This window comes from Peromyscus eremicus, chromosome X, assembly GCF_949786415.1.
Source record: "Peromyscus eremicus chromosome X, PerEre_H2_v1, whole genome shotgun sequence".
In the NCBI taxonomy this organism is placed as follows: Eukaryota; Metazoa; Chordata; class Mammalia; order Rodentia; family Cricetidae; genus Peromyscus; species Peromyscus eremicus.
Genome location: NC_081439.1, coordinates 77,856,008 through 77,873,377, shown reverse-complemented (window position 1 = coordinate 77,873,377; position 17,370 = coordinate 77,856,008). Strand labels below are relative to the sequence as shown.

Here is a 17,370-nt window from a genome sequence, read left to right as displayed (position 1 = left end):
AAAGTAACTGATTATACCAAATATCTATATACAATGCAAAATGTATGAATCCTATCAAAATGATAAGAACTGCCTACCTCACAGGATTGCTGGTTAAGGAAACCCTCAGAGATTCCAGACAATTGAGAAGTTTCTCATCTGAAATACCCGATCGCAATTCATGAACATATTCTTGTGAAGACAGGGTACATTCGTGCTTGCTGTTTTTTAGGCCACCCTATAAAACAAACAGAAGATGCCACTTTAAACAGGTATCAAAGTTTTTTTTAATCTTGAAAGTAAAATAAAACATAGATTATATAAATAACTTTATGACATTTTCAAACAAAGTATGTTTTAATAGTCTTCTCGCCCAAGCAATATTGAGATCTAATGCCTTGAATGCCAAGTTAAAAAAACAAAAGTAATTTTAATTACAAAAATAAAAAATTGTATCAATATTTTACTTTGTGTGAGTGCTTCCTCCACCCTCTTTTTAAATACAAGGAACGAGACTCAGGGCCTTAAACATGGTAGGTAACACTCTAAATCCATGTTATATTCCCAGACCAACAATTTGTCAAAGAACTGAATGGCAAGACCATTGTGTATGATACACCATTCTCCTCAGCCTCTTTAAAAGAAAATTTTATTAGCTGGTACTCAGAGCCTGAAAAGAACACTGATGTGAATAGCAAAAAGTATTATTGATAGGATTACTTAAACTTACATTCCAAGTATTAGGATTAATATTAGCTGCTCCTCCTTAACTCACAACATAAACATTGTTAAGTCATCTTATTAATTTTATAGTTGACAGATAACATATTTATATTCAGTTGTATGAACTACAGAAAAGAAAATTTAATATAAAATATTATACATAACCTAAATCTATTGGAAGATATCTGAGTATCACTCTATTTCAAAATCAAGTGAAGTTATTAAAGTATAAAACAATACAGTCTCCCATTAGCATGTTAATTAATTGAATCAATCAAAAGCATTTAATTCCCAAATAGTCACCTGTTACTACCATGTTGTAGATCAATCCTTAAAAGTCATTAAATATACTTATCAGATAGCAACTTGTCTTTAATTTTCAGTGTATATGTGGTTATTTCTCAAAGACATTCTCTCATCACAGCTTTATCACCTTGCTGCAACCATGTAAGTAGTTCAAGGAAAAGGCTGATGACAGGAAAATATCGACATGTTCAACATACTAATTACTTATAGTTTGGTCTTCCAGATAAAGTCATTTTTTGTTTATTTTTTGTTTTTAGTTTTTCAAGATAGGGTTTCTCCGTGTAGCCCAGGCTGTCCTGGAACTTGCTCTATCGACCAGGCTGCCCTTAAACTCAGAGATCCACCTGCTTCTGCTTCCTGAGTACTGGGATTAAAGGTGGCCACCAACGCCCTGTGATATAACTAATTTTAACTGCACCATTCCTATAACATGATAAAAAATCTCCGTGAGTTCGAGGCCAGCCTGGTCTACAGAGTGAGTTCCAAGAAAGGTGCAAAGCTACACAGAGAAACCCTGTCTCGAAAAAAAAAAAAATTGTACTAAAATTCTAGCTTTATTCTCATTGTCTAAATTCATACAAATTATACCGACTGTCTGCTAAGAATCCAAGCAAGTTTGCCCATATTGTAGAACTGCTATCATTAGAGGAGGTGGAAGTTTTTTTTTTCCAGTAATGAAAAATGGATTGCCTATAATTTCATATTATTTGGCTTTTCATTGATAATGCCTACTTAATGTAAAAATTTACCAATTATTCTGAATTTGAAATCCAATTAATATTTTAAAGGCCTAAAAATATCTTCCAACACGTAGAGAATTTTATTTCCTAACTGTATTATGGCAAGATCAGTATTAGTGCACTTAAAATATTGTGACAAAAGTTATCATTTGTGTATTTTTTATTTTTTTTCTATTGGGAGCACCATAGTAACACAGTTTTTGAATTGAAACAGACTCAAAAACTAAGTACTATTTTTAATTTATTCATAATAATTCCAAAACAACAAACAGATGCACATTTTATGTTGATTTGTTTTGTTTCAAAGTCCAAGAAGTTTACTTCAGAATTACCACATGCAATGTATAGTTAAGAAAACAACAACAGGAAAGCTAGCTTTGAAAAGGTTCATAAATTCCTCTCATTGATCTACCCATCTCTATAGGGAATAACACCAAGTATGTATAGCATAATTTTTTACATTACACTTCTATTTTTGCTAATCAATTTACTTTCTATAACACTGCAAAATCCTTCATTAACAATGGGTAGAATAATATGCCACATGCATTACTCTGAAAACTAGTAATACAAATACACTAAACTTTGCAAGTTTATAGTCAGGAACTACAATTATGGAATCCTCAAATTTACTTTTTAGGTAATAGGTCACACTGATCCATTTGGGAAGTTTTTATGTACAGTTCATTTGTATTCTGTCATGTTCTCGATGTCTTGAAGATCTAGTCCAAGTCCTCAGTGCTGGCCCCATCATGGAAGTCTCAGCATTACAATATTGTCCCTTCTGTGTTCAAGGTATCCTCACAATATGTAAACTACTTGCTTTATATAAGTATATCATGTTCAACTGCCTCCCCCACTATAACAAAAGCTGTACCAAGGAAAAATAGTCCCTGCACTGATCACCACTGTATCCCCATGTATGAAGTAACTTGAGCATAGAGTAAGCCATGACATATATTCTAGAAAGATGGATTACTAATAAGAAAATGAATGGAAGACAGACACATTTGATTATGCTAAGCTTCTAAGACCAGTTAATATTCATTGTTACAGTGGTGACACTTAGGAGATTAGCAAAGAACACTCTTAGGTATGTTTGTTACAGTGACCAGTCCAGTCATGATGGATCTGACATGATCAACAATATAATCTACTAATGGATTCAAATTTTAAATAGACTATTATGAAAGGAGAAGCCTAATTTGAGGAAGTGGTCACTGGAGGTGTGACTTTGAAAAGTACCATTTTTCTTTGTTTCCTGCTGCCCATGGTGGGAACATTCACGTTGTGACATGTGCTCCTAGATGTAAAGATTCTTCCTTTCCTCAGACACAAATGCCTTTCAAAGTCACACCCCCAGTAAGCACTGCCAAAAACTCTGAAACTGTGTGGCAATATAAGAGTTCTCTCTTTACCCTTTTGACTCATAAATTTGTCAGAGTGGCCCAAAGTCTAATACAGACTTGTTTCAGAATGTGACAGCTTGTAAAAGTTTCAGGCACAAGATGGTCAGAGAGACTGAGTTCACAATAAGTAGCATTCCAAGGAACCATGCCCTGATTTATCTTGTAGCATCCTTTGGGTGGGAATATGTAGTAGTCTTTATAAACATTTTGCTCATGCATAGGGATAGGAAATATAAAGATGTTCAAAAGATGTCCTTATATGTATCCTATCATAGACACAGAAAATGTTCATTCGCTAAATGAAATTTAATAGGATTATATTAATGGACACATGTGGTCACGGCTGACATGCTGTTTATGAACACTTAAACCAGCACATCATGGAGGAAGTCACCCTTCTGCACATCTACAAACCAACATTTTTTAAAATATTTTCTCAGTTTTTGTTGTCTTTTCCTTGTTTTTTTTTCTTTCTTTTCTTTTTGTTTTGTCTTGTTTTGTTTTGTTTTTAGAGCAGGGCTTACTTTGTAGCATAGTCCTTCCTTGAAATCACTTTGTAGCCAAGGCTGGCCCTGAACTTCTGACAATCCTTCCATGGCAGGCTTCCAAGTAGTTATGATTGTAGACATGAAGCCACCATGCTCAACTTTGGAAAGAAATTTAAGTGATGTCATTTGCATACCTAGTTGTTACAAGGAATGGAAACAATTTAATGTATAAGAGAGAAAACAACATTTATAGAATAAAGTTTTTCACAATTAAAAGTACTTTGGAGTTTTAACATAAGTTCATGTTTGCACATTACAAAAACATGATAGCTTGTTAAAGTTAGAGTGGTTCTTGAAAATCAGTTCTTTTAACATTATCATTACAGAAATGAAGAATCCAGGAGAGCATTGTGAAGCAATGACAGGTGAATCTCTTGAGTTCAAGGCCAGACTGGTTAACATAGTGAGTTCTAGGACAACCAAGACTACACAATAAAAAAAAAAGTAGAATCCAAGGAATAGCTAATTACTGAGCATAATTAGTGAGGTCTCAGGACAAAAGTATAAATATTTGAACTTTCCATAATTCATTTATCCTTTCTATGCCACTTTTCCTAATCTTGAAGCAACAGGTATTTAAGTCTGAAATCTCTATTTAAAAAATGTCAAAGTGTTAGATTACCTTCAGAATAATCAATATGGCACAACATAATATTAAAGAAATAACCCTGAAACAAAACACTGCAATAGATTAAACTAAATCTCACTGTACTTAATAGGGCTGTAATACAAGAATGGCTTATTATTAACATCCTGTTCTGATACTGAACAAAGGCAACAACTAGATAATGGATGGATAATAATTGAAATTTTAATTAGCTGCTCTGTATGAGATTAATGAAAATTACCACTGTGCCCATTTGATCTTTAAAAAATAATGTAGTCAACGTTAGTAATTAGAGTACAACATGCTATTCCAAAGCTAGGTGAATAAAAAGCTTTCCTCATTTGAAGCCATTCCTTAATTTGAAAATCATTAGAATGGAGGAACTTGTCCATATGACTATGCTTATATTATTATAAGACAGTACACAGAGAAGTAAAAGGTATTTTGGGTCACATCCCCCCTTACTCTAAAATAAAATTTTAATATCAATACTAAACAAGAAATTTTAAATATTAAAAAAAATTCTAATTATGTAGTGGAAATAAATACTTCTGGATTTAGTGACTTGGACCAATCTTTTTCCTTTCATTTTTAATGTAAGAACAGATTGACTTTTAATTTGAGAAAAGGCTTCAGAATCTTAGTTGTAAACATACCACACTGGAAGGAACTATTGATTGTACATAGGTCTTTCAGCTACAGTAAGCACACAGATAGCAATTACTATCAATGGTTCCACCTTTAGGAGGGCAATATTATCTTGAAAAATGGGAATACTGTTACTTGTACTGGTAAAATTTTGTCAACTGGATACATTCTGAGAAGACAGAACCTCAAGTAAGGGACAGTTCTATCAAACTGCCCTGTAGACATGTCTTTGGGCATTTTCTTGATTGATGTGGGAGGAGCTAGATGACTGGAAGTAGTACATGCCCTAAACAGGTAGTACTAGAAAGCAAGCTGAGCAAGCCATGGAGAGTAAACCAGTAAAGCAGAATTCCTCTATGCTCTCTGCTTGAGTTCCTTTCCCATGGGTTCTGCCCTGACTTTCCCTCATGACAGACTTTGATAGGGACATGTAACCTATGTAAAATCTTTCCTCCCCAAGGTGCTTTTGCTCAGTGATTCATCACAGCACAAAGACAAGAAAACTAAGACACTGAGATTGACTATGTTTCATACATAAGTCAAGTTTCTTTGGCTACTTTAACCAAGTGAGTTTCTTAAATATGATTGTAGCTCTCAAAAATACAATATTGTAAGTTAGTACATTTGGAATTATATCTACAAAGATTCCTGTGTTGATCCTTATAATCCTACAACATTAAAAACACAAACTGAAAAGCCATTTTCCATATCAGTTCCATTAGTTTAAGTAAGAAAAAGAAACACAAAATCAAAGTGTCCTACACATATGGATCTAATGAGGCATGTGGTAACATTATAAATTTGAATGTATTACTGAACATTTAAATAAAATATAAATATCTTTATTGAAAAGATAAATAAAATAACTTTATTGAAAAGATTTTTCATATAATATATTCTGATTATGATTTCCTCCTCCCCCAACTACTCCTAGGTCATCCTCACTACCCTACCCACCCAAAAATATCTGTTAAGGGAAAAGTACTAAACTTACCCAATGAACTCATCAAACAAATGTATAAAAGGATTCTTAAATTATGTTATTTAAAATAATGTTATATTTAAGCATTTGTTTCTCTAAAAGCCTTATGCTCTACAACTTTAATACATTAAATTCAGTGTGTATTAGAGTCTTTTAATTTACAGGAAATATAGAGAATAAGATAATGCATAATATCAACTAAGGTCTATATCAAAAATCTGTATAAAAAAATTACCATCATGCAATAACATCATAGGGTGTCATTTCCCATTGCAGTAAACACAGTTTTCAATTAAGGTATTTTCAGGGAATAAATTGTGCAAAGTAAGAAAATAAATACCAAATTCTAAGGCAAGATAGCATCAAAAGTTTCCTATAGCAGTGCGGACTATTTTTTCTCAAAAGGATGTGACTAATTTTATTAAAATGTGATAAATTTAAACGTTTAATGAAAGGAAAAATACCTATAATGTTTCTTCTGAAATAACTTATTTAGGCTTTAAATATATGAAATGTCTCTTAAGAATTTCACAACAAAATTGTAGAGCCCAAGGGTATCAGAAAATAAAATACTTAAATCATTCTTTGGGCCCATCTACTATGAGAAATAATATATAAGCTAAGAAACTGTGAACATATATTTAACCCAGACCATATGTGTATGTGTGTGCGTGTGTATGTACAAATATTTTATCATAACAAATACTCAACCATTATGATTTGCTAGTGAAAGCAAATTTTAAGACTTAATATTCAATAGTAGTCACTATGGATAATAAACAATCAATTGGAGTTTTTCCTTTTGTATCTAACAATAAATGGGAGGGTAGTTCTATACATAAAACTTACCCATAATTGGCTTATGAAACTACTATTAAGTAATTATTGTGAACAATGTGCATATGGCTGAATGATATCAAGTAAATCTTCCAAACTATAAGCTGTGTCTAGCATTTTTATGAGCTCTTATCACCACTCATACTACCTGAGGTAGAAAAAAAGTATAAGTACTGTGTATATCTTTAAATTGGCAAAAAGCCCTTGATATATATCAGCTAATGAAATGTAAACAGACAGAAAATAACCCAAAGATTCTTAACCTGGGTTCCAAATCCAGGCAGTGTGCAAATTTTGAGAGGGAAACATAACATCTTTATTTTCAGAAAATGTTATATTAAGTTTAGTGCTCTTTGATATTATGAATGTAGATAAAAAACTACAGAGGTAAAACCGCTCATATAACCTAGTCACCTACTGATAGTTTTCTACTGTACTACAACACACATTTGTAGAAGTATTTGAAATATAATGTATGCTTATTACATACAATATGCCACCCTCTTCTGTTATTTAACAAAAACCATAAGGAAGTATACTATTTCTAGATCTGTAACCTATTTTAAAATAATAGAAATATGCATAAAATTGTAAGAAATAATTCGCAGAGATCTCTTACTCTCCCCAATCACAGCATCCTGCAAAGAAACATTCTAATATCACAGTTGCAATATTGATATTGACAAAAATGCAAATATCTTATTCATAGTATCCTAATTTTACCCACATTTACTTGTATGTGTGGTATATGTGTTCTATATGAATAAAGTTGAATGCAATATTATCCCCTGTAGATTAATATAGCCAACATTCAGACAGCTCCATTCCCACAATGATCCCTCATGTTGCCCTTTCATAACAACATCCATCACCCTGTCACAACTTTCTACTCTGAAAGCCACTAATCTCTTTAACATTTCTATAATTTGTATTTATTAATGTTACATATGTGTATGAAATTATACCCCATGTATACATTTGAGATGGCCTTTGTTATGCATCATACATCACACTTGGAGAGTCACACAGATTACTGCATAAATCAATATTGTACTTTTATTGGTAAGCGACATTTAACATCATTGCTATTGCCATAGTTTATTTAACCATTTACCAAGTGAAGAACAATTTTAGTGATTGGGCATAAATCTCATAGGAATCTCCATACATAGGTTACTATATGAAAATGTTTTATAAGGTCCTAGGTTATTTCAATTTTTGAAAATATTTGAATAGCATATCTTAGAGTAATTGTTCTACCTTTTTTTCCTGTGTATTTGATATCTGCCAATTAAATATATGATTCTAAGATGGTACACAAAGGCTCAGTATACTCAAGAGTCCTAGAGCACAAGACAAGAAGCCTAATGGTGGCCTGCTTCTTGTATTTTACAATTATATCACATTTACTCTACTCACTATTATGGGAAAGGAGGATGTATCTCTATATAAATAGCTACTTTAAAAACCAGAAAGGATTCTATCAATTATACTGTACTAGTTCAAGACAGGAAAAAGTGTGAAAGCTTATCAACATTTGTTATATCGAGGCAAAACTATGAAGAAATGTAAGTTTTATGTTTTCACTATATGCTTTATCATTTTATAGATCCAATTGCAATACTAACTTTAGACACTAATTTGGCACTAATTGAGACTGAAAGACTTAGTCATCAATGGTACCTTACATGTTTATAGCACAAAGAGCTTTCACCAAACCTCCTATACACCATTTAATTTTAGTCTAACAACTAGGGAAGATATTGCTTAAAAGCTGCTTCTGATACACTCTTCTGAGATGTGTGTGGATTATTTACAATGGAGTATTATAACAAAAGTGAGGGAGTAAAAGTTTCCTCATCATTCTTCACCCTTATGAGTCTTGTGAAACTGGTCAGCGTGTCACTTGAAACCTGAAACTTAGGTTCTTGTTCTACAAAACAAAAATAATATGATGTCTATCTGTAGGCTTATTGTGAGAGTAAAATAATAATATTGGTAAAGAAGAATGTCTGGTTGTTCCAGTTTGCTTTTCTGTTGTTGTGCTAAAACACCCTGACCAAAGGTACTTGGGAAGGAAAGGATTTATTTTCATCTTGCAACAGTCAGATTACACTCCATCATAGAAGGTAGTAGGGGCAGGAAATCAAGGCAGGATCTTTATCCAGAACCCACAGAGGATCACTGTTTACTGCCTCTTTCTTTCTCTAGTTATACTCAGATTGCTTTCTTACATAGTGCAGACCCACCTGCCTACAGATTGTGCTGCCCTTGTACATCAATCATCTCTCAAGACAAACTCTCATAGGTATGGCCAAAGGCCATTCTGATCCAGGCAAACCTTCAACTGACTTTCCTCTCCTCAAGTGACTCTGGGTTGTTAATAAATATTAACCAGGCACTAGTATATAGTAATCATTTAATTAGTATGTACCTATATGGCATGCCAGCTTGTCATTAATTTCATGATTTCATGAACACCCAAACAATTATCTTATGAAAAATTATCAATGACATAAAGTTATTAGCTTCTGGTCAACTATATTTTTAAGAAGAGGTAGGCTTCTAATCTTCCTGGAACTGTATCACAGGTAAGAGGCCAAAAGTATATTTTCAGAGTCCATAGGAATCCTTGACTGGCTGAGGAAGGAATGTGCAAAAGAGAGGGCTAGCTTGGAAAATCTGTCTTCTGTTCCCCTAATAATGAAGGCATTTACACATTTATATTCTGCTGAATATTCCTGCCAGCAAAGTGATTCTAATGTTAAATAAAATAAAAGTTTTAAGCACACTGAGCTACACAATCTCAAAGGCCCAGCTATTTTGAATGTGTGATTCATAGCAGGCTATTATATGTATAGTAGAACGGAAATTTTGCTTTTTTTGTGAACTAAGTTGAGTTTACTACTTTACTCTCTACTAATAATAATGCAGGTTTCCACTGTCTTCATGAGGCAAGAACAAGAACACAAAGTTTCCATTATCACGCAGAGAGGGTCCTTCTCATATTAGAATATTACCATTCAGCATGTAGTGTATTCTCAGGTCTGGCAAACAGTGAGAATCTGTGACCCCATGATGTCATAGCAGAGCTCACATTCTGCTACATAATGATCAGAAAGAAGATTATCATAATAGGTGGTAGAGTATGAGAGTTTGAAGAATCATGAATCTATTTGAGGGTATAAGTTCAAAGACTAATAAGTGCTATTCACTTAAGGAAGACTAAGCTATTTTGGTCAGACTTTAACCACTGAGATACAAAAACTCAAACACAGCATGTTTGGAGATTTGCTAGTACATCAATGAAAATGGAACTCAGAGCTGATAACTATCAAACTAGAATTCTTAAACATAGTTTAATGGTTTCTGGTGCAAAGAAGGTAATCTTACAACTTCACAGTTTCATTTCTTAAGATAAAAGCATTAAGCATAAACTGAATTACTTGGCTAAACACCTAACCAAGTCCAGCCACCTAACCTCCCCTTTTATATTTGTATCAAAGATAGTATTTTTGCTGGAAAGTGAAACATTCATTACTGAATCCTGATGAAATAACTTTAGTATGAAAAAGTATTTGTACCAAAATAAACACCAAATGACATCACCACATGTTGCCTGTACTCATTAAAATTTAACTGCGGATCAGACAGGAAGCACAGGTGGCACCGCTGGGTCATCCTATATGGCACTGTAGGCACAGAGAGTCCCAAAGTGTCTGCCTACAGTCTGTTCACATCATGAATAACAATATAAAATCAGAAAATCATTTACCACTCAAAAGATGGCTAATTTAAATTTCATTGCCTTCTTTATTTTTTATTTATTTAAAGAATGACTGTTCAGTTGTCAAGGACAAATGTGATCATGTGATAAAAGTACCACAGTTAGAAGGAAAGGAGAATCATTAAAGACACAAAATTATTCCATCTAGGTAAGTGGACTGGAGATCTGGGGCAATAAAGACAGAAAAACCAACATGTTCCCCAAGGTGAGGCAGCCTTTGATGTGTTAACATCATCGGCATGTTACACATCAATAAACTGGGGATTGGAAAACCCGAGCAAGACCATGGTACAGATAAGTAGTAGAGCCTGAAATTAGATAGAACTTCCTCCTTAGTAGTAGTAATAAAGTGGTGTTCAAGATGACCAAGGGAATAGATGTACAATCTGAGACTCTGAGTCAGCATTTACTTCTTGCCCTCACTTTTAAAAAGAACTGATAGAGGGAGATGATGTCAAACTTGGCATCAACCTGATCAAGTGAAATAAATGGGTGACAGAATACCAGTTCACCTGCTTCGCTCCTTCCTAAAAAAATCAACTAACAATTATTCACAGTGAAGAATACCACAGTGAATGACTTGTAAGACTGTAGCATTCCCTTGCACCATAGAATAGAGAAAAGTCACTATACAGCCATAAGAGATGAGGTTCACTTGATACCCCTTTCACTTCGACTATTAGAAACATACACAAAGGCCCCCTAGGTCCATGGTTTCTAATAAGGAAGGGAGATCTGGAGGGGGATGTTCAACTTCCCCATGACTATAGGAGCCTTTCCATGAATCTTAAACAATTCAGTAACAACTCAAAAAACTCCATTCATTACAAAGAAAACAAATATCCAATTAAAAACCAGACAAATGAACTGAACAAACATTAGTCCAAAGGAAAACACAAAAATGGGTGGCAAATATATAGGAAGAAAAGTTCAACATCACAACCTACAGAGAAATGCAACCAAAAATTATAATGACATGTTATTTCACTACTACAAGAATGATTATTATAAAAATGTATTATCAAAAATAATAAGTGTAGCTAGAGTTTTCCTGCCTGGCCCACAGTCAGGACAAATCTCTCTCACCTGCCAGTCCCACAGCCACTCAGACCCGACCAAGTAAACACAGAGATTTATATTGCTTGCAAACTGTATGGCCGTGGCAGGCTTCTTGTTAACTGTTCTTACAGCTTAAATTAATCCATTTCTATAAATCTATACCTTGCCACACGGCTCGTGGCTTACCGGCATCTTCACATGCTGTTTGTCATCGTGGCGGCTGGCAGTGTCTCTGACTCAGCCTTCCACTTCCCAGCTTTATTGTCCTCCTTGTCCCACCTATACTTCCTGCCTGGCCACTGGCCAATCAGTGATTTATTTATTGACCAATCAGCAACACACTTGACATACAGACCATCCCACAGCAAATAAGTTTTAAGAAGACTGTAAAGAAAGGGCCCAATGTACACTGTAGTAAGAATGTAACTATACAGCAATTATGAACATCAGTATGCAAGAGCCCAAAAAAGTAAAAATAGGACTGCCATATGATATAACAGTCCCACTATTGCATATGTATCACATGGAAATGCATATGTCAATGTACTCATATTCTTACTACAGCATTATTCACAATCATCAAGATAAGGAAGCAAACTAAATATTCACTAATGGATCAAATTCTTTAAAATGTACATACACACAATTGAGTACTACATTGAGACATATAAAGGAGGAAATTCTATAAATTGCAGTAACTTGGAAGAACAGAAAGAGATTACATTTACAGAAATTAAGCATGCACAGAAAGAAAAATCTGCATGATCTTCATTCATACATACAAGATAAAGTTATTTGTTAGAGATTGAGAGTAGGATGTGAGTTACCATAGGCTAGGGTAGTTGAGAGTGAAAGGAATTGAAGAGATATTCATTAAATAATACATGTCTACAGAGACAGGAGGAGTAAGTTCAAGAAATCCCCTGTAGAACCCAGTGGACTATAGTTTAGAATATGACTTTGAAAAATTCTAAGAGATTTGTTTTCTGACTACAATAACTATGAGATAATGCATTTGTTAATTAGCTACATTTAGTCATATATATGCAGTAGAACATCATTTTGTGTATTTTGAATACACAAAATTTTATATGCTGATGTAAAAAAATAAATTTGAGGACAAGCATGATGACACATTCCTTTGATACCTGCACTCAGGAGGCAGAGGCAGATAGATCTCTATGAACCAGGGTTCAGTTGTTAGTAGCCACATGACAGCTCTAACTCCAGTTGTAGGGATACAATGCCTTTTTCTGCCTTCCACAGGCACCAGGCATTCATGTGGTACATATACATACATGCAGGCAAACACACACAGATATCAAATAAAAGTAAACCTTTTGTCTAAATTAAATAAATAAATTTGTAAACAAGAATCTGTGAGTAAGATATACATTTAGAAACCAAATGGGAAAAGACACAGTACTTCATAGACAGGCAATAATGAGTGCATATGTAAAGGAGGGCACTTTAATTTCCATGGATGCAACTGACTACATAGTTTCCTCTGTATGTTAGCTAACCTCTAAAAACATTACTACAATGTAAACTGTGTGACTAATTCAGAGTAAAATCAACTAGTCCTTAAATTCCCAGGCTAAATTAAATAAAATGACATCTTTGGAATCAAATAATCTATTAGTGGCATAATGTTCTCACTAGTGCTTAAAAGGAGTAGATTTTTTAGGTTAATATATGTAAATTTTAAAAATATGTAGAAATTGGTCTTTAGGCTTAATTTCAGTAAACTGAATTTACTTAACAAATTCAAACATTTGTATTTATTCCATACAGAAGTGAAGAATTTAGAAGTTATTCAAGTTTCTGTGTTAAATAATTCATCTCTATTTCATGATAACTAATTTTAGTTCTCAACTAGTACACAATGAATATCCAAATAACCACTCGTCCCAAACCCCAACCTAACAAGAACAACCTAGTAAGAATACAGAACTAGGACTTAAGCATAAAATCTTTATAGAGTTTTTATAAAAGAACAGTGTTCTCGCCCGTAAGTGGTATATATGTTACAGTAAGACAGTATGTCAATATAAACAGCAGTTAACATTACCAATATAATGAAATCAGTTTTGTAGATTACCAACCATGTCTTTCTGCTTATAGCATTCTTACATCTAAACACTTCTGCTGTGGATCTGAATGTAAGAGAACACACAGTCTCATTTCCTCAAGACAATAATAGAAATAATACTTCATAGGTCACATTCTGTGATTTATAACCTTAGTGTGTCTTTTTCAAAGAGAAAATTAATATAATCTAAAATACAACAAATGCATATACATCCTTAAAAGACTTTATTCTACTATATAAAAATATGGATGTTAAATATCTTCAATAGTTAATATAAACTCTGTATAAACTACTTCACAAGTTGATAAAAGTTCAAACTTATCAAATATGTGCTATTCATCTCATATTTCAAATGGATGTTTACACTGTATAACATGCAAAAAAATATACTGCCCAAATATGACATCAAGTTAAAGTACTCTGCTACCAATTCCATATTCTTTAGATATAACAAGACAAGAGAAAAAAAAGTAAGCCATCTGGAGCACAGTAGGTTAATGCACTATCCTGACATTTCTAACCAGTATAATTAAGGGCAAGAACACTTTATAACAGCACTCTCAAAGGAGACTGTTACATAATGTGCATCTTTGAAAAACTAAATATTACAAAAATGCAAAGCATGTAGATTTCTTGGATTATTCCAAAGTTGAAGGATGTTTTGGACTAATATTAGAAATGTAAGCAGATCCTCATAATCAAGGAATATAATGAGCTGAGTTTTAAGAAGAACAGGACAAAGTCCTATACATTAAAAAAAAAAAAATGTGAGCCGGGCAGCGGTGGCGCACACCTTTAATCCCAGTACTCAGGAGGCAGAGGCAGGCGAATCTCATGAGTTTGAGGCCAGCCTAGGCTACAGAGCGAGATCCAGGACAAGCACTAAAATGACACAGAGAAACCCTGTCTCAAAAAAAAAAATGAACTTGCAAGGGAAGCCTTGCTGTGGGATGTTCTGTATGGCAAATGTGTTGATTAGTCAATAAATAAAACACTGATTGGCCGTTGGCTAGGCAGGAAGTGTAGGTGGGACAAGGAGGAGAATAAAGCTGGGAAGTGGAAGGCTGAGTCAGAGAGACACTGCCAGATGCCATGATGAGAAACAGCATGTGAAGATGCCGGTAAGCCATGAGCCATGTGGCAAGGTATAGCTTAATGGAAATGGATTAATTTAAGCTGTAAGAACAGTTAACAAGAAGCCTGCCACAGCCATACAGTTTGTAACCAATATAAGTCTCTGTCTTTACTTGGTTGGGTCTGAGTGGCTGTGGGACTGGCGGGTGATAGAGATTTGCCCTGACCATGGCCAGGCAGCAAAACTCTAGCTACAAATCCCTGCCTAGAAAGTGCTGTGCATATAACACTAAGGGTTAATCTCATCTCTAAAGCATATGTACACACAAATTGTATTAACATATAAAATCAACAGGCATAACAAAAATTAACTGACTCTAATATTATTCAACGGTTATGGCAATTGACTGTAGAGGCAGGAGAAGTTGATTTAAATCCTGTTTCTGTAACTTAGGACTGTTTGATTATACAAGCGATTTTTTTTTCTGAATTTCATTACATATTACATAACTGATTTTTAAGACTTAAACATATACATAAATTATAACTCAATAAACTAAATACATACTTCAATACATAATGTACAATTGCTGCTTGATTATTATTATCAACAACATGTTGGTAAGCAAATCCAAAGCCTTAGACATACTAGAGAAGTATTATATACATGAGCTGCAGCCTCACCCTCTGGTTTGTAAAATAGGTTCACACATGACACCACGTAGTCTAAGTTTTCCTCAAATTCTCCTTTCTACTGGCTCTGCCTACGGAGTGCTGAGATTACAGGCATACAACATCATTCACACCACAACTCTGTCTTGAGTGTACTGTATGATATTCCACGCATACTTATTATACTAATCCGTAGAGACTGCCTCTCAAAGCAATAATTATACCCATTTTACAAATGAGGAAACAGATCTCATTAAGTCCAGAAAGTTTTCAGAACTTAAAAAGCTAGCTGTCAGTGTCTGCACAAAACACAGAGTCAAAAGACATAACTTTCCGAGGGTCTGTTTCTCCACAAGGCTCATTTCCCACTGTGATCTTGCATCCAATAAACTTACAAATTTTCTAGGGATTTTTTTTGTTGGTTTTTTCAAGACAGGGTTTCTCTGTGTAGCTTTGTGCCTTTCCTGGATCTCGCTCTGTAGACCAGGCTGGCCTCGAATTCACAGAGATCCACCTGGCTCTCCCTCCCAAGTGCTGGGATTAAAGGCGTGCGCCACCACCGCCCGGCTCAAATTTTCTACTTTTACTCTCTTCCACTATGTGGCTTTCAAACACACCCTGGTATATCAAATATACTATTTCCTTAATGTTGCATTACTCTTCTAAATAAGTCTTTAAATCGTGGATTAGCCACAATAAGTTTTGCAAAACCAGTATGCACCCTCAAACACAGTGATTTCAGCTATTTCCAAAATTTCTTAGGAACTTATCTATTGTCTAATGTGTGATATACATTGTATTCCTAGAAGTGTAGAAAAAAAATCTAAGGTTAGAGTAGGGACTTTTCTTCACTATATTTTTTAACTTTTTAAAATTATAATTACATAATCTTCCATCTCTTCCCTTCAACTACTCCCATGTACCACTTGAAGCTCTCTTTCAAATTCATGGCATCTTTTTCTTAAACTGTAGGTGTGTGTGTCGGGGGGTGATGGTGTGTCGTGCTTCCTAAATATAAATACAACTCACTCAGTCTATGTTATGTATATAATGTTTTCAGGTATGACTATTTGTTATTGGACAACCAATTGGTGTGATGTTCCCTGAGGTAGACTATTTTTCCCATTAGAATATTCATTTACTGGAATATAAAGATTTCAATAAGGAGAACGATTTTTTCCTGAGATGTATTCTAGAAATTACTAAATTTACAGATATACATCTTCCAGCTAATTTGTAGCAATTCAAACAAAATGCTATGCATCATTACTGCTAAATATGCCACAAGGTTTTTCATCTAATCTGAAACACTGCAAGCACGCACTGGAAAGACTGTATCATAAAATATTCAAAACTGATATAATTTCACATAAAACAAAGGGCCAGAAAATGAGATTAAAACAAATAGTAAGAGGTGAAATAATATTCTTTCTTCAGAAAATTATTACGTGTATAGTTTACCTAAAGCATAAGGCTTGGTTCTCAAAAGAGAACCAATCTAAATTGGTATTTAGATATAATATGGACTCTATATCAAAATTTAAGTTGTAAATAATAGTAAATTGTCTGAATCCTTATGAAAGTATCTTGTACATAAAAGAGATGATTAGAGCCGGGCAGTGGTGGCGCACGCCTTTAATCCCAGCACTTGGGAGGCAGAGCCAGGTGGATCTCTGTGAGTTCGAGGCCAGCCTGGACTACCAAGTGAGTTCCAGGAAAGGCGCAAAGCTACACAGAGAAACCCTGTCTCGAAAAACCAAAAAAAAAAAAAAAAAAAAAAAAAAGAGAGATGATTAGTTTATCTATGACATTAGTGATTTTAGTTCCTATCATACATTCATTTTCACGCAAGCAAATAGCATTTGTATATTGCTTTGTTTTTTGATCTCAGCAAGTGAAGTTATTTG

General features: G+C 34.1%; 1 protein-coding gene across 2 annotated transcripts in view; it reads right to left on the bottom strand.

The window, feature by feature from the left end:
• The window catches only part of Diaph2 (diaphanous related formin 2), a 752,478-nt gene that overhangs the window by 573,966 nt on the left and 161,142 nt on the right, over nt 1-17,370 (bottom strand). For both annotated transcript variants that reach the window (XM_059251575.1, XM_059251574.1), the window contains one exon: nt 78-217. In XM_059251575.1, coding sequence (XP_059107558.1) covers nt 78-217 — 140 coding nt within the window. The remainder of the gene's footprint in view (nt 1-77; nt 218-17,370) is intronic.